Here is a 21,666-nt window from a genome sequence, read left to right as displayed (position 1 = left end):
GGAGTCGCTGGAGCGCGATGGGACAAGGGAATCCCAGCTGGCCAAACCCTTCCCTAACCCGGACGACGCTGGGACAATTGTGCACCGCCCCATGGGTCTCCCAGTCACAGCCGGCTGCGACAGAGCCTGAACTCGAACCAGGATCTCTAGTGGCACAGCTAGTACTGCGATGCAGTGCCTTAGACCACTGCACCCTTCGGGAGGCCCCTGATTTGACTTTTTAAACATTATTAGTCATTTAGCAGACACTCTTATCCAGAGTGAGTGTATCCATTTTCCATTCATACTGGTCCACCCGTGGGAATCAAACCCACAACACTGGCATTGCAAGTTCCATGCTCTACCAACTGGGCCACACGGGACTAAGCATATGGTGAGGATGTTTGCTATCAATATGGATAATATCAAAAAAATCGGGACAAGTTTAGAGAAAGAAATATAAAATGCTGATGCGTATTCTGACCAGTGGAGGCTTCTGAGGACGGCTCATAATAATGGCTGGTATGGAGTCAATGGAGTGGTATCAACCGCATGTAAACCATGTTTTTGATGTGTTTGATGTGGCACATGCGCCGAATACAACTTTACTGTGAAATGCTTACTTACAAGCTCTTAACCAACAATGCAGTTTTAAGAAAAATACGAGTTTAGAAAAGATTTACTAAATAAACTAAAGTAAAAAATAAAAAAGTAACAATAAAATGTAGATAACGAGGCTATATACAGGGGGTACCAGTACAGAGTCAATGTGCGGGGGTACAGGTTAGTCTAGGTAATTGAGGTAGTATGTACATGTAGGTAGGGGTTTAGTGACTATGCATAGATAATTAACAGCGAGTAGCAGCAGCATACATAATGCAAATATTCCAGCCATTTGATAAGCTGTTGGCTTGGGGGTAGAAGCTGTGCCTTTTGGACCTAGACTTGGCCATTCCATTGACTTGGCCATTCCACTTGGCCATTCCATTGACTCCATTCCAGCCATTATTATGAGCCGTTCTCCCCTCATCAGCCTCCACTGATTCTGATTGAGTGACAGCAAACTTGGCTGCCCGCTGCAAGTACTACTTCAAGGTCTCAGAGCGAGTGACGTCACCGATTGAAACAGTATTAGCGCGCACCACCGCTAACTAGCTAGCCATTTCACATCGGTTACACTCACCCCCCTTTTGACCTTCTCCTTTTCCGCAGAAACCAGTGATCCGGGTCACGGCACCAATGTAACAATATAGCTTCTGTCCCTCTCCTCGCCCCTACCTGGGCTCGAACCAGGGACCCTCTGCACACATAGACAACAGCCACCCTCGAAGCATCGTTACCCATTGCGCCACAAAAGCCTCGGCCCTTGCAGAGCAAGGGGAACAACTACTTCAAGGTCTCAGAGCGAGTGACGTCACCGATTGAAACAGTATTAGCGCGCACCACCGCTAACTAGCTAGCCATTTCACATCGGTTACAGAAGCTTGGTGGTGATGGGCTGATGACTTTTGTTGAAACAGAGACAAACAAGAAGAGAACACCATGCACGGGAGAGAGAAACATGCTATGTTCTTGAAAATGATGGTGTGTGTGTGTGTGTGTGTGTGTGTGTGTGTGTGTGTGTGTGTGTGTGTGTGTGTGTGTGTGTGTGTGTGTGTGTGTGTGTGTGTGTGTGTGTGTGTGTGTGTGTGTGTGTGTGTGTGTGTGTGTGTGTGTGTGTGTGTGTGTGTGTGTGTGTGTGTGTGTGTGTGTTTGTTTATGCGTTTGAGTGTGTGTACACTACTGTATACAGTTTGCAAGAGAAAGAGAGAGATGGCATTTGGACAAAGAAACGGTTGCAAGTTACAGCAACCACCTTCAACAGGAAATTATGACTTCCTGTTGCTAAGTGATAGCACTGCTCTCTCGTATAGCCTCCCATCCACTAGACACAGCAGACAACACACAGCCACACACACGCAGTCATACAGTCTCACCAAAGACGGGCATTTGGCTGTTCGTCCACATCAACCATGATGACAAGCCAGGATGGATTCTCCAGAACAGGAGATGACCTACTACAACCTCCCGATCAGGCAAGTACCAAACTTTGTCATGTAGAAAATAAGTTAATTTGATGTGTTCATATTTGTAATACGCAACTAAATAAATCCAAAGCATTAGTCTTCTGTGAAACACCTTTATTGTCCTGGCATTGGCCCATCTTATTAGAACGGGTTTATATTGCGTTTTGGCACTATGTTTATCATCAGGCTCATGTGTGTGTGTTTAGAGTTTGATGTACTCTTAGATAACAGTTTGCGAGGATGGCCTCAACGGATGCTGAGGTCAAATTGTTTTGAAAAACTTTATTTTCTGCATCAGTTAAGTTTTGAGTGACTTCAAAATACCTTTTGTATTGAGAAGAAATGTGTCATGATCATTGATGTTTTAATAACACTTGAATTATCGTTAATGTACTCGTTGTGTAAGCATTACATGCAGTCCATTTGGTATTTCTAGATAAGATGTGACCATGAATCATACTTCGGTACTACTCGGTACTACTTGAGGTCAGATGATACTGTATGGAGAGGGATGTGTTTTCACTTTTCATAAAAGAACCACAGACAAGACATCCATAGTTGTAATACCTGTGTGTGTGTGTGTGTGTGTGTGTGTGTGTGTGTGTGTGTGTGTGTGTGTGTGTGTGTGTGTGTGTGTGTGTGTGTGTGTGTGTGTGTGTGTGTGTGTGTGTGTGTGTGTGTGTGTGTGTGTGTGTGTGTGTGTGTGTGTGTGTGTGTGTGTGTGTGTGTGTGTGTGTGTGTGTGTGTGTGTGTGCGTTCATGTTTTATGTGCATAATTTCTTATCCAATCCTACATTTGTGTAGAGACTGGAGTAGTGTAGTTTCTTTATCGCCTTCAATGAGGAAGTCCCTGCCAGAATCGATGCCTATCTGACTTGTGTCACCCTGACTATGCATGGGATTGTTTCACATTAAAACCTTTCTCAAGCTCCCCACTATTGCATAATTGCTATGACCCAGCAGGTACATTTGGCCTATCTATGGCGTGGATTTCTAGGATAAGTATAGGGCCAGGGGTTTCTTGACCACCAGTGGCTAAACTGTGTTGCTTCCCTTCCACATTTGCCTCCATACAGACTCGTGGCTCAACATGGAACAGACAGAGACAGGTAGAGTGAGAAGAACCTCTATTTTAAATATGCACAAAATATGAATGCTATTTTGCTATACATGCTTCCCACAACCAAGGTTTCCTGTATTACGGTATTGTGTGTGACCCCTCTTTCTCTCAGAGCTCCCCTGCCCGTAAACTGGGGATGACCAGGAAAGAGAAGGACACGAGGGTAGGTCCAGCTCCTTTTTTTCTCGACATAGGGACAAGGGTGGTTAAGCAGTATGAGCTAAAGCCTTGTGCTGCAATGAATATCATAATCAATGATGTTGTGTCTTGATTGTATTTGCCATTATCAAATAAACTATTAAGTAAGTTTGTACACAATCACTTTATGAGCTCTGACTTCAGCATTTCTTGAATACAGCACACACAGTAGATAACATGATCTATGTACTTTCAGGACTTTAAGGAGAATGAGAACCCAGAAGAGAAGGAGAAAATACATAATGAGCAAGAGGTATCATCGTTATAACTCATAAGAATTGTGCTCATTTTCATTGGATTTTTTTCTACAGCAGGTTGCATTAGTAGTCCTTTTAGAGTCCCTATTGAAGGTTCATGTTTGTCCATCTTCTCTCTCTTTCTCCCACATCTTCTCCCTCCCAGCTCAAGTCGCTGTATAAAGAGCTGCTGTACACTATCACCCACAAGCTGGGGAAGCCAGCCTCGGCAGAGGTCTTCACTGACAACCAGCTGCACCAATACATCAGAGAGGTGATAATCTAACCGAACAAACTCATCTAACCCTATAATATATTAACCGTCTCATTTACATGACATCTAACCACACTCTCTCTGTCCTCAAACTCTCACAGACCAAATGCTGTGCTCTGAGTATTTCATTGTCCCAATACTAATACCTTGTTGCTATCAAACTACCCCTCCCCTCCCCCTTTAGGCTTTCTCTATGGCAGTGGATGAACACCAGAGTCTGACAGAGAGGGTCCAGAACACAGAGGTAAGTTAGCAGAGGAGTTTCAAAGGTCTATGAGAAGCCATTTGACCCAGCAGTATTTACCTATACAGTATCTAAGGGGGGTTTTGTCGTATGCAAGAGTCTTTTTCTCAGTTCCTGAGTCTGAGTCTTGTCCACAGCCTCCAGTCTACTGTCTGATGGCCACTGTGAAGGAAGCCACGGGCATCCTGGGAAAAGACGTCAGTGGTACGTCTTCCTCACCTCAGATCTGTGAACACAATTCATTTCACTTAGGGTTAGGGTGAACTATTTTGATTATCTGGAGTTGGCAAGAGATTTCTCTATTTAGGTTGGTCCGTTTAGGAACTACAGATCTAGCAGAAGTTCTACTATTGTGGTCTGCGAATCCAACTATAGTTGACCTCCAGTGGGTTGTGTTATGTTGTCCCCAGGTTTCAGTGACCCATACTGCTTACTGACCATCCTGGAGGATGAGAAGGAGAGCAGGACACGGCGGTCCAGACCTAAACCACGTAAAGCCGTGGTGAAGGACGCCGCCTCAGACGAGAAGGTTTACACGACAGACACAAAGAAACAGACCCTCAACCCCATCTGGAACCAGACCTTCGTACTGTGCGTGAAGGAACATTTACATAGCACCTAGAACCTATAAATATAACAAATCTATGAGTTTACTTTACATAGGGTGCCTTGAAATAGCCTGGTCCCCTGAACATCCTGACAAAGTAAACACTGAAGCTACTCCATGTGCTGTCTCTCATGGAGATTGTAAACATATTTCTTCCCCTGGGCTGGTAGGGAGTTTGAAGACACTACAGTGGCCAGCTTCCACATCGAGATGTGGTGAGTTTCCAGTAAACCACTGTTCTGTTAGGTTGAAGTAAAAGAAACTCAACCTGTTACTTCATATTCATTCGGATCAATCTCTCTCTCATAGGGACAAGGATGAGGAGTTGTCTCTGGCACAGAAGCTAGAGGAGATCCGAACCAATTTCCATGGACTGAGGAGGTAGAGCTTGCACACACACACGCACTCGCGCGCACACACACACACACACACACACACACATTATCCCAATGTTGATCGTTTCTGATCCCATTCAGGATGATCAAAGATGCTAAGAAGGAGAAAGGCCAGGATGATTACTTGGGAAGCATTGTGCTGAGACTGAAGGTAAAGCAGTTCCAAAACACACATGCTCACCCACCCTGATGCTCACCAAGCAACACTCCTAATGTGTGTGTGTGTGTGTGTGTGTGTGTGTGTGTGTGTGTGTGTGTGTGTGTGTGTGTGTGTGTGTGTGTGTGTGTGTGTGTGTGTGTGTGTGTGTGTGTGTGTGTGTGTGTGTGTGTGTGTGTGTGTGTGTGTGTGTGTGTGCGTGCGTGCGTGCGGGTGCGTGCGTGCGTGCGTGTGTGTGTGTGAAGGACCTGCATTGTACAGAGGATAACTGGTATGTTCTGGAGCCGAGGACAGAGACTTATCCAGATCGGGGCCAGTGTCATCTGCAGCTCAAATTCATCCATAAAGAGGTATGGAGCTCGAGTCCCTCTACAACTCTCTAGTGGCAACTTATGTTTAATTAAGCAGAATTGGTCAATGTAATGAACACACAAAACCAAAATTGTCAATCTACACATCTAGTCAGACGGAGGAGAGAAACACCAAAGGAGCAGGGTGGTCTTTCTCTTACAGTAACTGTGAGATATATGATTTTTTTTAAACAATGTTTAATTAACAGTTATTAATAGTTGTTGATCTATAGTAAGCTCAGGTTATCACTTGTAGTTGGTGATGTGTCTGCTGTACAATTGTATTTTATTGTATGTGAAAAAAGAAACAGACCGATTATAGTGTTTGTTTGTCTGTGACAGAGAGACGGGACTTTGAGTGCTGGTCGTAGTGCTTACGTCAACTACTGTGGGATCCTACTGCAGTTTGTCCAGTCTTACATCGCTAAGCAGCAGGTAATAAATGTTCAGTTCCAACATTTGACAGTCATATACCTGTACATCTAGTGGTTAATCTGTGAAGGTAATACACCTGCCTCAGGGTAGTGTTCCATGGAAGGGGGAGTTGTGTGGGGAGGGACAGACCCTGTTGGAACTCTACGCCACTCAGTGTAACCTCTCGCCTTTCCTGCAGGACCTTGCGTAAGTAGGCTACCACACACTCAAAACACATACACACATCTACACTCGTTTACATGTTCAAATTGACACTATATGTTTTATAGGAAGTGGATGGCCTACAGTAAACTATACCAGAGTTTAGAGGTGGACTCCTCAGTGCTGCTCCAGCAGCTGACCAGTATAGAGTACCACTGGCACCAGCAGGATCTACCCTACCAACAGGTAAGACAGGCTTTACTTTGCTTTTGTTGCATATTATATACTGTGTATATCATTTACTAAAGAAATAAACACAAACATATGTGTACAGAAACAGGAGCTAGGGGACTCTCTCCGTGGTTTCCTGCATTATGGACTGTGTCTCGTGGCCAAATACAGAGACATCTTTCCCCCAACGCAGGACGCTACCCCTCGCTTACACAGACTGCTCAGGTACCCTGCTGTGTGTGTGTGTGTGTGTGTGTGTGTGTGTGTGTGTGTGTGTGTGTGTGTGTGTGTGTGTGTGTGTGTGTGTGTGTGTGTGTGTGTGTGTGTGTGTGTGTGTGTGTGTGTGTGTGTGTGTGTGTGTGTGTGTGTGTGTGTGTGTGTTTATTAAAACAGAGCTAATGAACAACCTGTGTGTTGTCTTGTTGTAGGATCCTGTCTCAGGTCTGTAAGACGCAGGCATTTCAGAAGCTGAACGCAGCTCAGTTTGACCTACATGACGAGGTCAACGAGGCTGTGCATGTAAGTACATATAGAAAGACTACTATGAAGTCTACAGTTAATACTGTGAAAGATCCACAGAGCTATTACTCTGTAAGACTAAATGTCTTTGTTTGCCTCAGTCTGGTACACAGGAGTGGTTCACCATAAAGAAAGGGTTACACCAGCCCATGAACAAGGTAGGCTACAGACAAAGGAAGAGAGACCCCTCCCACATCAATTTCAAAGCACATCATGCACTTCTTTACACACTTTCCCTTTATACACATTCTGTAACTTTATCTCTCTTTCCACCCCCCCCCCACCCCCCATTTCCCTCATCCCAGGACCTGACAGAGACCGTGAGTGCTCTCTCTAGGCTGATAGGTGAAGTACAGCAGGACATCAAGCACAACAAGGACTGCTGGAATAGAGTGTTTGTCAGGTAAGAGACAGACGACCATACAGAACATAAGTATAGTGGGAGGTGTCATTATCTGTCTTCAGTACGAAGAAGGTCTGGTTGTTTATCATATGAATGGACTTGAATTGGGTTGTTTCTCTCTCTCGCTCTCTCTCTGTAGTGCTGTGCAGGTGGATGTGTTCACTGTAGTCTACCAAAAGCTGGACTTCCTGGTAAGTGGAGTCCAGCGTTTTTTACTCTCTACCTCTCTCTCTCCTCTGTATAACTCACACCTTTTCCCCTCTCTCTCCTGTTAGCTGGCGGGGGAGGTGAGAGACACTCTCAGCCTGTTGGAGGGTGAGATGGAGCAGAGTCTAGCCAATAGCCTGTTCCCTCTCTACCTAAGTCTACAGGTCATCCACAAAGACAAGGCCTTCCTACAGAAAAGGTCAGAGATTACTCCCTTATGCTACATACTCAGTAGTACACACTACTTACACACTACTCCCTTACACATACTCAGTACTTCACACTACTACACTATATGATAGAGCTAAGGCTGTTGTGTTGTTTCAGGGGTAAACTGTTGGAGCTGACTAACTTCCATGAGGGCTTCCGTGAGGCGCTTCCCTATTGGTTGAACAAGGCCTTCAGCACCACTCAGGGCAGGGTGGAGAGAGCTGTACAGGTGGACCAGGTAACATACTGTTATAACACAACACCTAGAATAGAATGGAATTCCACCCACTCCTCAATCAAAACTACCATTATCCCGCCCATTCTCCCTCCAGCAGAGGCGGGACTTCAGCCCCTTCGCCAGGTTAAATACACACACCTGCAGGCAATTAGTGGCAGCCTGACAAACCTCCAGTTGATACCTTTCGGTGTTTGTAGTAGTTCAGTAGGTTATACCTTTTACCTGTTGATATATTTATTGAAAATAAAACATCTGTACCATCCTATCATCCCTGCTATTACATTCTATGATTAAAATAGGCTATAGCCTTTTGAACTGTTCTCCATCTCTCTGTGTGTTCTTACCGACACAATTCCACGGTAGCCCATACCAACATCAGCAACACAACCTATACAGTCCTTTCAGTCTGCCAGTTTTTACAATAATTTAATAGAATAATATAATTAAGTAGAATAGATACCAGCTAAAATATTCACTGTATACCTTAAAGTTGCACTCCAGTCTCCTTTTCACCTCATTTATCACCTGATATACTCAACAAAAGGCACATCTCGATAGGTGGTCGAGGTATCCTCGTGATTTGGCACAACTGAGGGGATTGGACTTCCCTATTTTGTTCTCTATTGCTCCTCTACTTTTCCCTCCAAGCAAGGGGGGAGGCCGATGACATCAGAGGGCACCATCAGACCAACTCCCTAAATGGCCTACATCTTGAAGTTTGCAACAAAAAAAAGCACTATTTTTCTCAAAAAATATTTTTGTCTACATGACTGTATTTATACGTGGGATATTGTTTTTCAACAGGAAAAGTAAAAAAATGTCTGGAGTGTGTCTTTTAAAGCCAGGTAAGATAGTCACTCCCTCTCTCTCTCCTGTCTTTCCCAAGCTCCAGCCGCTGCAGTCGGGCCCGGTGCCCATAAAACACAGTTCGTCAGCAGTAGACCTGGTGACCTGTGTCCAGCCCATCTGTCAGCTGTGGGAGCAACTCTCCTGGCCAGACCCTGAGGAGGCCTTCATGCTCATGGTCAAACTCACTGAGGTACTGCATCATAAACATACATTGTCATGCAAGTACACATAGTATCTCATCATAACCAGACAAGGACATGTTCTATCATACATTATCATACACACATTTACTATTGTTGGCATACACGTTTTTGCTAATTTTTTGTGTGTGTGCGCGGTGTGTGTTCAGGACGTGTGTAAGATTGTGATGAACTACTGTCGTATCCTGAAGGAGCGGGTCAGGGAGCTGTCTGAGAACTCAGACCCCGGCAGTGCTGTCAACATGGTGAGGGGAAGAACACTCCTCCCTCTATCCTCTATCCACTTTCATTTATTTTCCTTCTCTCTTTCTACTTGTGTCCATCTCAATCACAATTTTTGTGTGTCTATCTCCTCTTCTCTCAACTACATTTAAGTGAATTATGTTCATCGCCATCTCTCTGTGTCTCTCCCTCTTTCACCCCCCCCCCCCCCCCCCCCCCCCCCAGCTGTGTGTAGTAGTGAATGACTTGGAACACCTGAGGTCAGTGCTGATCCGCCTGCCCCAGCAACTCAACTGGGCAGGGCTTCGAGAACGTACCCTTCACGTGATAGGGGACCCTCAGTTCCACAACGTGCTCCCCTCACAGCTGCAGCATGCACAGGGGGTCCTCAACAAAGAGATACGCTCTGCCTTAGAGACCGTTGGACGGAAGGTAGGGGTGTAGGAGAGAGGGGTGGGGTTCAATGGAGGAGTCAAAAGAGACCTAGACCAGGGCTACGTTCAGTGCGTTTTTACGTTCTGGAACGTTCAATTGAATGGAAACGGTGCTGTACTGAATGACCAGTTAAAAAACGGGGAGGGTTTGGGATGGGGAATGCTGTCAGCATGGCCACTGCCCTTTAAATACATCACTCAATGCTTCAAGCCACACCACGCCACACCCACCAAACGGGAGCAAACGTACCTCAAAGTCTGTTCAAGAACTTACAAGAAAGTTTGGGGGAAACGTGTCGTTCAGTACAAACCGTTCCGCAACGTAGCAAACGTTCAAGCGAACTGAACGCACCTCAACTCACATTTTGAATTCAGTCTTGGCCTCTAGCATTTCTTCATGAACCAAATCTTAAACAAGGCCAAACCAGGAAGTTCAGCCGCCCTTTAAGACCCAAACGCTTCAGAAATTGGCCTATAGTCACCTTCATTAATATAGTTTATAGTTATTGAAGTATCTCTCTCTCGCTCTCTCCAGCTGAATTCAGACATTGCGATGTACGTCCGCAGCATGTCTACTCGATGCAGAATCCCCTCCAAATCCACTGAAGAAGTAAGAAACTGCCGTCAGCCATTTCCGATTCAGCAATACTGAATTTATAGACAAACATTTCCTTGACTTATGAAAAGCATATTACTGTAACTGACATGAACTGTTCCATGTGTCCCCTATCGTAGGCTGTGGTTCCCCTGATAAAATATCTGGAGAGAGAACTGCAGTACATGAATGAGAACCTAGTCCAAGAGAACTTCAACAGGTACAGGTACACGCACGTACACACATAGCTGTAGCGCCGATCACACAATCTTTGTTGTTCAACTGGTACTGAACATGTATCACCCTCTTTGTTCCAGCATACCTGTATGAATATCTTATAGTAGTTGACAAGCCTTTTAAATATTCTCCTCATCTCCACTCTTCCTTCCTTCCCCAGTCTGTTGACTCCGTTGTGGACTAACTCCATAAGGACCTTATACCAGGTAGCTACACAGCAGAAGCAGGAGGATGGACTCATGGTGTTCTGTCAACGACTGCAATTCACACTCCAGGTTAGAATGGTACTGGGTACACACTCCAGGTTAGTTAAGTACTGAGTACACACTCCAGGTTAGAATGGTACTGGGTACACACTCCAGGTTAGTTAAGTACTGAGTACACACTCCAGGTTGGTATAGTACTGAGTACACACTCCAGGTTAGTTAAGTACTGGGTACACACTCCAGGTTAGAATGGTACTGGGTACACACTCCAGGTTAGTATAGTACTGGGTACACACTCCAGGTTAGAATGGTACTGGGTACACACTCCAGGTTAGTATAGTACTGGGTACACACTCCAGGTTAGAATGGTACTGGGTACACACTCCAGGTTAGTTAAGTACTGGGTACACACTCCAGGTTAGTATAGTACTGAGTACACACTCCAGGTTAGAATGGTACTGGGTACACACTCCAGGTTAGTTAAGTACTGAGTACACACTCCAGGTTAGTATAGTACTGAGTACACACTCCAGGTTAGAATGGTACTGGGTACACACTCCAGGTTAGTTAAGTACTGAGTACACACTCCAGGTTAGTTAAGTACTGAGTACACACTCCAGGTTAGTATAGTACTGAGTACACACTCCAGGTTAGAATGGTACTGGGTACACACTCCAGGTTAGTTAAGTACTGAGTACACACTCCAGGTTAGTTAAGTACTGAGTACACACTCCAGGTTAGTATAGTACTGAGTACACACTCCAGGTTAGAATGGTACTGGGTACACACTCCAGGTTAGTTAAGTACTGAGTACACACTCCAGGTTAGTTAAGTACTGAGTACACACTCCAGGTTAGTATAGTACTGAGTACACACACCAGGTTAGAATGGTACTGGGTACACACTCCAGGTTAGTTAAGTACTGGGTACACACTCCAGGTTAGTTAAGTACTGGGTACACACTCCAGGTTAGTTAAGTACTGGGTACACACTCCAGGTTAGTTAAGTACTGAGTACACACTCCAGGTTAGTTAAGTACTGAGTACACACTCCAGGTTAGTTAAGTACTGGGTACACACTCCAGGTTAGTTAAGTACTGGGTACACACTCCAGGTTAGAATGGTACTGGGTACACACTCCAGGTTAGTTAAGTACTGAGTACACACTCCAGGTTAGTTAAGTACTGGGTACACACTCCAGGTTAGAATGGTACTGAGTACACACTCCAGGTTAGTTAAGTACTGAGCACACACTCCAGGTTAGTTAAGTACTGAGTACACACTCCAGGTTAGTTAAGTACTGGGTACACACTCCAGGTTAGTTAAGTACTGAGTACACACTCCAGGTTAGTTAAGTACTGAGTACACACTCCAGGTTAGTTAAGTACTGGGTACACACTCCAGGTTAGTTAAGTACTGGGTACACACTCCAGGTTAGTTAAGTACTCAGCACACACTCCAGGTTAGTTAAGTACTGAGTACACACTCCAGGTTAGTTAAGTACTGGGTACACACTCCAGGTTAGAATGGTACTGGGTACACACTCCAGGTTAGAATGGTACTGGGTACACACTCCAGGTTAGAATGGTACTGGGTACACACTCCAGGTTAGTATAGTACTGGGTACACACTCCAGGTTAGAATGGTACTGAGTACACACTCCAGGTTAGTTAAGTACTGAGCACACACTCCAGGTTAGAATGGTACTGGGTACACACTCCAGGTTAGTTAAGTACTGAGTACACACTCCAGGTTGGTATAGTACTGAGTACACACTCCAGATTAATACATTATTCTTAAATACACACTTCAGAACATTTCTGACTGTGTGTTGCAGTGTCTGGAGCAGTGTTTTCATGCTGAGGGGAATGGACTGCCACTGGATACTCTTCACATTGACAGCTACAAGGTGAGTTCATGTTGGTTACATTTCACATTATATTGTTAGAAACATATATGGTTCTATAAGGACATGTAGAAACATGAAATGGGGGGGGGTCTTGGGTTATAAACACTATACAATAACTCTCTTTCCTCTCTCTACTCATTCATTGAGATTCTGAAAGCTCATCTGACACACAACTCTCTCAACTGCAAGCAGCTCATAGAGAAATTCCTGGATAGAAAAGTATGGGAGCAGGTAAGAGCCTATTTTATTTGTGTTGTATAACAGTAAAAAGCATTGCTATAGAGAATACATTGAATCTGTGTTTGTGTAACAGAAGGTTTACAGTGGAGAGAAGTACGGCGCGGTCACACTACTAGCATCCTACAGGAGGTCTGACCATAGACTCAGAGTGGAAGTGTTGAATGCAGCTAACCTCCTACCCATGGACTCCAACGGTAATTGGTTTCCTCTCCTTGTCTCCTTCTAGACAGGTCTACTAGACAGGTCTTCTTACAGATCAGATGTCTCCTGTCTCTCTCCAGGTTCCAGTGATCCGTTTGTCCAGTTGCGTCTGGAGCCTGGTCATGTGTTTTCTGAGGTGGAGCCTCGCACCACCCAGATCAAGAACTGTGACCTCAACCCCCTGTTCGACGAGGCCTTCGAGTTGTAAGCACTAGCTCCAACTGCTGCCCTTCCGTCGCTACATTGGTGACAGCGGATAATCCAAGTCTCTCAGATCTTTCCAACTTTAACCTTGCCTCCTACTCATCCCTGCCCTTTGGAACTATACAAGTAATTATCTCTACCATATCCCGCTCTCATTCCCCTCTTCTTTATGTACTCCCGGTCAGTCTGGTGTCAGTGGAGCAGTGCCAGGCTGCGGGAGCGTGTCTGGTGGTGACAGTGTTGGACTATGACACCCTGACAACAGACGACTTCGAGGGGGAGGCCTTCCTGGCTCTGAAGGCAGTGCCGGGGGTCGGAGAGGGATCAGGGGACAGACAGGGGCACAAGCCAGACCCCTCCCCGGCCCAGATACGTCTGCCGCTCATGCACCCCAAACCAAATGGTATGATTTGGAATTAAATTCTGTGAAAATTAAACACAAAGGTGCATGATACTGAAGTGTGTGTGTTCTCTCCAGATGACAGTATCCTGAAGCTGTTGGAGTCGAGGAGAGGAGAGAGGGAGGCTCAGCTGTTTGTGAAGAAACGCAGACAGAGAGAGAAACAGTCCCAGGACGGGAAACAATAATAACACAGCTTCATCCAAAAATATAAATTTGTTTTATTTTTCTATACCAAAACACACAAAATGAAACACTGTTGGTGGCTGCAGTAGGACAAGGTGTGAACTTTGTGCCAGGTCTATGTATAGTAGTGATCGTGTCTTTTCACTGGTTATCAACACACCCACACACCCCTGCTGTTTCCAAAGCCTGACACCTGGTGTAGTCAGTGCATGTAGCAAGTATGACATACAAGAACTATGTATATTTGACACGAGTTTGACATACTGTGAAATATCAAAATGCTTACAAATGTAAATTATGCCCCAGAAACATTATACATAGATTTTGATTAAAAAGAGGCTGGCATTTGAGTTAACGTGAAGCGCCTTGTTATTAAATGAAAATCGGCATCATTTCAGACTACACACTAGAATAGTACATTTTTCTTGATTGTTTTAACATGCTCCCATCTTTCCGGTTAACAAAGAATAATAATATTACAGACTGCAAACCTGAGTCAGTCACTCACAGAAACTATCTGTAAGCAACACAGACTGCTGCGTCCAAATAGTTTAACATGGCTTTCCTTCCTTCATCTGCAATTTCTTTGTAGGCTTCCACCATATGTCCTTCCTGTAGTTTCAGATCAGTGTGAAGGAGACAAGGAGAGGAAGCCTTTTTATACTATTGAGATGCAGCCCTATTCTTCCTCGGACTATAAGTCTCATTAGCAAAACAATAATAACTAACGGTAAAAACTAAAACCTTGTACTCCTTCAAATGGTGGCCCACTTAGGCTGCATCATGAGATGGCTGTCTGGATCATGCATGCCTTTAACAACTGAGTCAGATTTGTGGTTTAGCTTGTAATGGTTAAAGCCAGGTCTGTGGTTAGAGAGCTGATCCTGAATCATTTCTTATGGACAGGTAGTGCATGTAAAAAAAAAAATCTGTGACTTGAATCAGTGACAATATGGACCGGAGGCTGGTCTTTGGGCTGGTCTTTGAGTGAGGATACCATATCTATATCTGGGCTATAGATAGTTGAGTTAGGTCAGGATAACTGATCTAGGTTCTGTTCTGGACAAAGGGGGCACTCTGTAGAGCTGGTGCAGCTGTCACACAGTAGACCATGTCCACAGGGCAGTGAGACCGATCCCTGCTCTCCACACGTCACACAACATTGACACTGCTTTCTATACACCACCTGGATAGGGGGATGAAAGAGAGGGAGAGGGGAGGAAAAAGTGAATAGTCTGCTGGTTAGTTGGGGAATGTTTCACACCAACAAGCAAAGCTCTGTGTGTATGCGAGTTTGCATGTGTATACTGCAAATATCGGTGTGTCTCCTTTACCTGTTCCACAGTGTGTAGACATGTACAGAGCTGGGCCTGCAAACTGAGGACAGACTCTAGAGGCAGTCTGTGGAGCAGCTGGAGCTGGTGGAGGCCCAAGTGAGGGTTCTCTCCTGTCCTCATGCTCTCCAGCGCCTCCTGGAGGAGGGAGGTCTGTCTCTTTGCCGCCTCCTCAGCCTGCCTGGCCCGCTCCGCTTCAAGAGCTGACCGACCGGCCGAGCCACGAGACTCCTCTGCATCCGACTTCAACACCGCCCACGACTGGAGTGAGAGCGGGATGTAGAGTGAGGGGGAGGGCGATGAGAAAAAAGAGAGAGAGAGCAACAGAGGGAGAAAGGGGGAAGGAAGAGAGGGAAAATGTTTTAGTCTGACCCATCTGTTGGTTTATTGGTGTAAACTAACATGCACACACACACACAAACCCACTCCCACTTCTCGTACCTGTGCTGTATGTCTCCAGGTGTGGTCCCAGTGTTTCAGTAGTCTGTTAGCATCGTCTAGTTCCTGTCGGACCCGGGCTGTCTCCATGCTCTGGCCCATGGTGGGTAGCAGGGCCGGGGGCGTACCGGGAGAACCCTGGCCTGATGGGTGCTCCCAGATACTACTGCTCATACCATTCAGACCTGCAATACAGGAGACATGGAACACATGAGACATTTAGATATTTAGCTGAGGTGTCTTTGGAATGTATGGGAGAATTAAAGAATTATACACATTTTAAAACCCTCGAATTTTGTAGGATTTGGGCAGAAAAATACATTATCTAAAAAAGATATCCACAAACCTAAAGAGCTATGCGATGGCCCCAAGAAGCTGCTTTCTGATTTGCTGGGCTGCGATAGATGGGAGGAGAAGAATGGCGATTGGTGTGCTCTGATTGGTGGAGAGGGCGAGGGGGAGCTGAAAGGGGCAGAGCTGCAGAGGGTTCCTGGAATGTTGACAGGAGCAGAGCTCTGGAGCTGATTTCCTCCTGCAACATCAATCAATAATTTAAATCAATCAATCATGAAATTCCACTCAGGCGTGTGCGTGTGTCTAGGCTCCATACTCACCCAGCATGGCTCTGGGAAGAGCTGAGCTGCTGTCCAGACTTCTCTGCAAGGCAGACATTCCAAAGTCGTTCAGGTCCAGGTCATCCAGAGCTGACTCTATACAACACATTATCAACCAAAACATCAGTCTGTCAGATCTGTCCCACATTATCAACCAAAACATCAGTCTGTCAGATCTGTCCGGGAGCAATCAAGTGGCAATATTATTCAGCGATATCCCATGTAATTGCCCCTCAGGGATAAATAGTTTTTTTTAATTGAATGGAATGTTAGGAAGTGAACTACAATAGTCAGCTAATTTTACAAATGGCTAGCTCCTCTGACTAAGAGTAATAAGAGTTTCAAAAGTCTACTGTGCCTGTGTGACTGACTCACCCACTACAGACTCTACGGTGTCGCTGGTGGGGTAGAAGGGCAGTGCGTTGGCATTCATGCCCGAGAAGAGGCCTGGTGCTGGGGCTCCATGGTGGAGGTGGTGGCCCTGGTGCAGGGGTCCAGGAGGGGCAGGGCTGGGAGGGGTGGCTGCCAGGCTGGAGGGAACACTCGATGACAGACTCAGAGGACTACCCACTGGGAGGAACACCAGCAGGTCCTAGAGAGAGCGAGAAGGGTGGTGATGGTATCTTCTATACAGACTGGTGTAGTTATAGTACAATAAGCAATGTCGCCTAATAGTTTCTGCTTTCAACAATGTGATATTGCTGCCTTACAGAGACATCAAGGCAATGAATGACAAGCTGGCTGAAGCAGCAACAGACACCCAAGCCAATAATGTGTAATTATCAAAAAGAAAGGAGGACCAAGGCACTCTTCATATAATTCATTAAAATGCCTTTATTTGTATGGCATGTTCAATAGAAACAACGTTTTTAAAATCCGACGTTTCGGCTGCATGGCCTTCGTCAGGGAGTACAAAGAAATAATACAATGTCCTCTTTTGAACAGCTTTTCCAATTAGCCCTAATTAGAAGAGGGAATGGTTACAAAATTGATTGGACACACCTAGTAAGCAATACTATACACATTAAAAAGTGAAATACTGTAGCTGTTATCATAAAAATACAACTCCAAGCTAGAAGTATCAGAACACTAAAAGGTAGTTCTACCCTTAAATATTACTGGGAGAAGGGTCAAGAATAAGAAAGCAATATATTCCATAGTACACTAGAACACTTGTAAGTCGCTCTGGATAAGAGCGTCTGCTAAATGACTTAAATGTAAATGTAAAACAGCAAAACATGAACAACAGTCTAAACATAGCTGAGGGCAATTGAGCAAAAATGTCCACTAGATGACAGCAAATGGACCCATCACAACCCTACAAGAAGGGTGAGGAATCCATACCTTCATTTAAACCAGGGTATTTAGTGGCCTGTAGTTTGTAAATCCAAAAACTTAATGTTTTGCTGTGTTCTAGTGTACTATGGAATATATTGCTTTCTTATTCTTGACACTTCTCCCAGTCATATTTTTAAAACTTTGTTTCTATTGAACATGCCATACAAATAAAGGCATTTTAATGAATTATATGAAGAGTGCCTTGGTCCTCCTTTCTTTTTGATGACCAATTTACCCCTTTTACCAAAGAGCACCTTCTGTCTACCAAAATGTACTATTGTGTACCTTAGCGTATCCCTTCCTCCTCTTTCTAATGTGTAATTATAGTTCGAAGCTGGTTGATTTTGACAACAATAAAAAAGGTACCTGTTTGCTGTGATGAGACGCCATTTCTCTGTTGCGCTGGTCCATGGTAAAACTCTTCTGTTTGGCATGGTCTTCCCTCTCGTACCCCGGTGCCCTACCGTACCCCCCCTCCCCAGCCCAGGGGGAGAGGGGTTCACCTCCCCCACACACGTCCTCACACAACGACAGCACCCTCCCTAACAGGCCTTGTTCTGCCACACACCCCCCCCCTGACGGGGAGAACGGACCTCCAGACAGAGACCCAGATCTTCCACCTCGGTCCCCAGGGCTGGAGCATCCTTCCTGGGCAGGGTGAGGGTCTTGGGGTCCTGGGAGGAGAGGTGGGGAGCTGGGGGTCTGAAACGAGGGTTCTTCACTGATAGGGGGCTCTATGGGACAGGAGGAGAAAGAGTAGATCAGTTACTTACTTGCTAACTATCATTTTACAACACGATTTTGCTAACTTTCATTTTACAACACGATTAGGGTATTGAGACACTTACTGTTGTCAAGGTGTGCAAAGGCACAGAAGGGGCCCCGGGGGCAGCTGCCACACTGCTGCATATCATTACACTTCGTGGACTTATAGATCTGGAGAGGCACATCAGACAAAACACACTGTCATTTAATATAGAGTTCTAATTTGTGTTAAGCAAATGTAGCTAACTCGAACTTTGGCACAAATCTGCCAATGATATAAACGGATGACGTAGTTATAATTTGAGACAAGGAGCATGTTTCTGAAGTTAGGACGGACCGCATCACGTACCTCAGGGTGAAACTGCTGCTCTGTGCGTGTGTGGCAGTACTGGCATCCCTCTGCCACCTCACACTTACTGGGATCTCCCCACTCCTCACTGTGCTTCACCGCTGGGCACGGCAGCGCTCTGGAGAGGGAGAGAGAGAGACCCCACACACTTTAGTATTGTTTTTGGGACACAAGTAAATAATATATTTTTAAAAACAGGTCATATTTTGTACCTGTATTTGTGTTTGTGTGGACTACGCCGCCTGTCTTTGCTATTGTGGTAGTAGGGACAGGCGTAACCTTGGCGACACAGACGAGGAGGCTTTTTACACAGATCCGTCTTGTAGTGGGACAACACATAGGTGTTATCTACAGAGAGAGAAAGGGAGAGAAATGTAGTAGCATTGGAATCATGGCCTTCACATGGAACATCAATTGATCAGTTAAAGGATGTGCATGTGTATATTCGTACCCTGCCAACGCGGCTCCTCACTCAGGATCTTCTCAATGAGGGCGGTACTGGCCGCCAGCCCCGACTGGCCCTCCCCCCCTCCTCCCTCAGCAGCCCCCGACCCCCCTTGAGACTCCATCACCTGCACCTCCCTGGAGAGGGGAAGAGGGGTGCACATGGCAACGAGACCCATTAGAAAGTGGAACAATGAAACAGAAATCTCTGGCTTTGGGTGATTAAACTAAACCTTAATTTGAAAACGAACAGAAGATATGTCTCCGCTGCACTGTATACTCCTGTACCTGACGTCGTAGACGGGACATCGTAGGTCATGTGATCCGTGTGCAAAGGCGCAGTGGGAGCCGTTCTTACTGCAGTGGCCCTTCCCATCCGTCTCGTGGATACAGGAGCCTGTCTTATAGTACCTCAGGTGGTACCGCCGCTCTGTGTCGCCCGCCGTACGATGCAGGTACGGACATCTGGAAATCACAAATTGGGAAAACAAACTAAACATCTTGCTGGGTCATGTGATATTGTCTCAGAGCTACAGTCTTCCTCATTAGCATTCCCCTTGTGTGTGTTAATAGGCTGAGTGTGTGAAAGTGATAATGTGTCAGCACTTCTCCTGATCTGCCTGAGGCATGGCCCAGAGGGGGGGAGGGGGTGCTGTTTTCAGCTGCAAATCACAGCAGTCAACAACGATCACCTCAGCTATTCAACTGAATGGGTACACCTCATTGATAAACAGTACCCTCAATCTGAAAACAAATCTCAATCTCAGATTCTTAGGTGCTTTATTATGCAATGTAGAGCATGTTCTGTGTATCTTTAGGATGAAACTCATCACACCGATTGTCAGTCTGCACAGTACGGGGCCGTTTGTTCACTTGGTGTCGGCGCGGTGTGTTATAGGGACCACCATGGCCATTGACGGTCATCATTTTCACCCATTACTACATGTACAATCGGTTTGAAAATTACTGCCGGCACTCTGATCAGAGGTGCAAAGTACTCTCAGCCAGGCAAATCCTACCAGTCTGTCCATGCCTTTAATGTGGGGAACTCAAGAATTTACCTAATAGGGCAGATTTGAGACCCCCCCAAAAACATTGGTTTTAGTGCACCATAAAATAGTGAAGAAAACAAGTCTCTGTCTTTTGTACCAATAGATCAAATAAAAAATCTTTCTCTTCCTCTCTCACACACACTTACTCATCCCCGTCAGAGCAGGTGCCTGTGCCCTCGTCGTATTTGGTGCAGTAGACGTCTGGACTGTAGTTGAAGGTTCCGTCCCGCCTGCGGATGGGCCTGCGGCGCCGCTGGTTCAGAAAGTGCCAGTGGAAGCATGCAAAGGGCCGGTGCTGGGTACACTTGTGCTGCACAAACAGAGGACACTGTTCTGTCCTGAACTCCTTCAGATACCTGCATAGGGGGGACAGAGCGGGAAAGAGAGGAAATGGGTAGAGATATAGGAGTAGTACATTAGTGCATGTCGTATATTTAATACCAAAAAAATAACAATAGCAAGCTGCACGTATTAGTTATCACAACTTTTCAGCTATGTTGCAGATGTAAACATGTCCCCCCCAGACTCGCTCTCAAAAACACACTGACACATAAAGACAACTTATGAACCACTTATGGACCATTACACCAATTAAAGTGTCTTATACTGTAATTTGACGGCATATTATCATATCCTGACATAAAATGTCCCCAAACAGTCCAGGGCTACTGTACAGATCCAAACCACGCCAACTCAGTCAACAGTAGGCCTCTCACTTATATTGCCGAACTAGAATTGGTACACACTAATGCAGACCAGAGATAGCTGGTAAAAAATACTTAAATTCAAACCCGACAGGAGCAGTTTAACTAATTATCCTAACGTCAGTGGTGTTTGGGTGTGTTTATACACGTGAGGTTGTGTGGTCTACGTACGTGTAGTGTTGAGGTTTCTCAGGCTGTACGTGCAGGACGTTGGCGGGAGACGTCGTGCCACCTGCGGGCGAGGAGGATGAGGAGGAAGAAGGTCCACCGGAGGTCGTAGCCCCCGACGAGGACGGGGGCTTTGTGTGCGTTTTCGACATGTTTTCCTCTTTGAAGCTTTTGTACCAGGGTTCTGTTTCCAGTGTGCGACGAAGTCCGCATTCTTTACCTTTGCGCGCTTGCGCCTGGTACGAGGAAGTGGAAGCGTCAGTTCGAACGGTTTGCTAAGAACTGTGGGGCATGTAGTTCAACATTGTCTGTCCCATTTGCCTTTAAACTGCAGTCAGTGAAAGACAGAAATATAATTTTAACATAAAACAATTATCTTTATTAGATGGAGCATACATAAAGTTGTACTTGACGTTTGAGTCACACATATGAAATGTGTTATGTGCAAACCAAATAATAAATAACAATATTACACGGTTTCCCACGTGTGTGTGGTCATTCATGAACTATTAGTTACAAAACATGCTCAACTTTTAATTTAACTTTCAAAACAGAATTTTGCAATTAC

At 45.4% G+C, this 21,666-nt stretch overlaps 2 protein-coding genes across 3 annotated transcripts in view; one reads left to right on the top strand and one right to left on the bottom strand.

Moving 5' to 3' along the window:
* The first annotated feature begins 1,899 nt into the window (after window positions 1–1,899).
* Window positions 1,900–14,242, top strand: LOC139580802 (protein unc-13 homolog D-like). Its single transcript, XM_071409825.1, has 34 exons — window positions 1,900–2,054; window positions 3,122–3,154; window positions 3,278–3,328; window positions 3,560–3,616; window positions 3,766–3,873; window positions 4,058–4,117; window positions 4,255–4,321; window positions 4,528–4,708; window positions 4,895–4,939; window positions 5,034–5,105; window positions 5,201–5,270; window positions 5,522–5,626; window positions 5,969–6,061; window positions 6,147–6,247; window positions 6,331–6,448; window positions 6,537–6,658; window positions 6,862–6,952; window positions 7,054–7,110; window positions 7,258–7,355; window positions 7,495–7,546; window positions 7,631–7,761; window positions 7,890–8,010; window positions 8,897–9,049; window positions 9,209–9,304; window positions 9,507–9,713; window positions 10,251–10,325; window positions 10,451–10,530; window positions 10,708–10,822; window positions 12,590–12,661; window positions 12,809–12,892; window positions 12,975–13,095; window positions 13,183–13,306; window positions 13,492–13,709; window positions 13,785–14,242. Exons 1-34 carry the CDS (start codon window positions 1,992–1,994, stop codon window positions 13,892–13,894), a joined length of 3,351 nt encoding a protein of 1,116 aa, XP_071265926.1. The 5' UTR covers window positions 1,900–1,991; the 3' UTR covers window positions 13,895–14,242.
* The window catches only part of unk (unk zinc finger), a 9,992-nt gene continuing 2,233 nt past the window's right edge, over window positions 13,908–21,666 (bottom strand). Inside the window, exons 2-15 of one of the 2 annotated variants that reach the window (XM_071409827.1) lie at window positions 21,102–21,426; window positions 20,373–20,582; window positions 19,463–19,639; window positions 19,182–19,312; window positions 18,943–19,078; window positions 18,731–18,848; window positions 18,465–18,552; window positions 17,983–18,350; window positions 16,654–16,870; window positions 16,279–16,374; window positions 16,011–16,196; window positions 15,668–15,849; window positions 15,227–15,487; window positions 13,908–15,078 (exon numbers count right to left, since the gene is read on the bottom strand). In XM_071409827.1, the coding sequence (XP_071265928.1) occupies window positions 14,926–15,078; window positions 15,227–15,487; window positions 15,668–15,849; window positions 16,011–16,196; window positions 16,279–16,374; window positions 16,654–16,870; window positions 17,983–18,350; window positions 18,465–18,552; window positions 18,731–18,848; window positions 18,943–19,078; window positions 19,182–19,312; window positions 19,463–19,639; window positions 20,373–20,582; window positions 21,102–21,250 (2,472 nt within the window). In that variant the 5' untranslated portion in view covers window positions 21,251–21,426 and the 3' untranslated portion in view covers window positions 13,908–14,925. The remainder of the gene's footprint in view (window positions 15,079–15,226; window positions 15,488–15,667; window positions 15,850–16,010; window positions 16,197–16,278; window positions 16,375–16,653; window positions 16,871–17,982; window positions 18,351–18,464; window positions 18,553–18,730; window positions 18,849–18,942; window positions 19,079–19,181; window positions 19,313–19,462; window positions 19,640–20,372; window positions 20,583–21,101; window positions 21,427–21,666) is intronic. The other variant, XM_071409826.1, reaches the window with a different exon arrangement.

Source organism: Salvelinus alpinus, chromosome 7, assembly GCF_045679555.1.
Source record: "Salvelinus alpinus chromosome 7, SLU_Salpinus.1, whole genome shotgun sequence".
Taxonomy (NCBI): Eukaryota; Metazoa; Chordata; class Actinopteri; order Salmoniformes; family Salmonidae; genus Salvelinus; species Salvelinus alpinus.
This window is presented reverse-complemented; position numbering and strand designations above follow the sequence as displayed.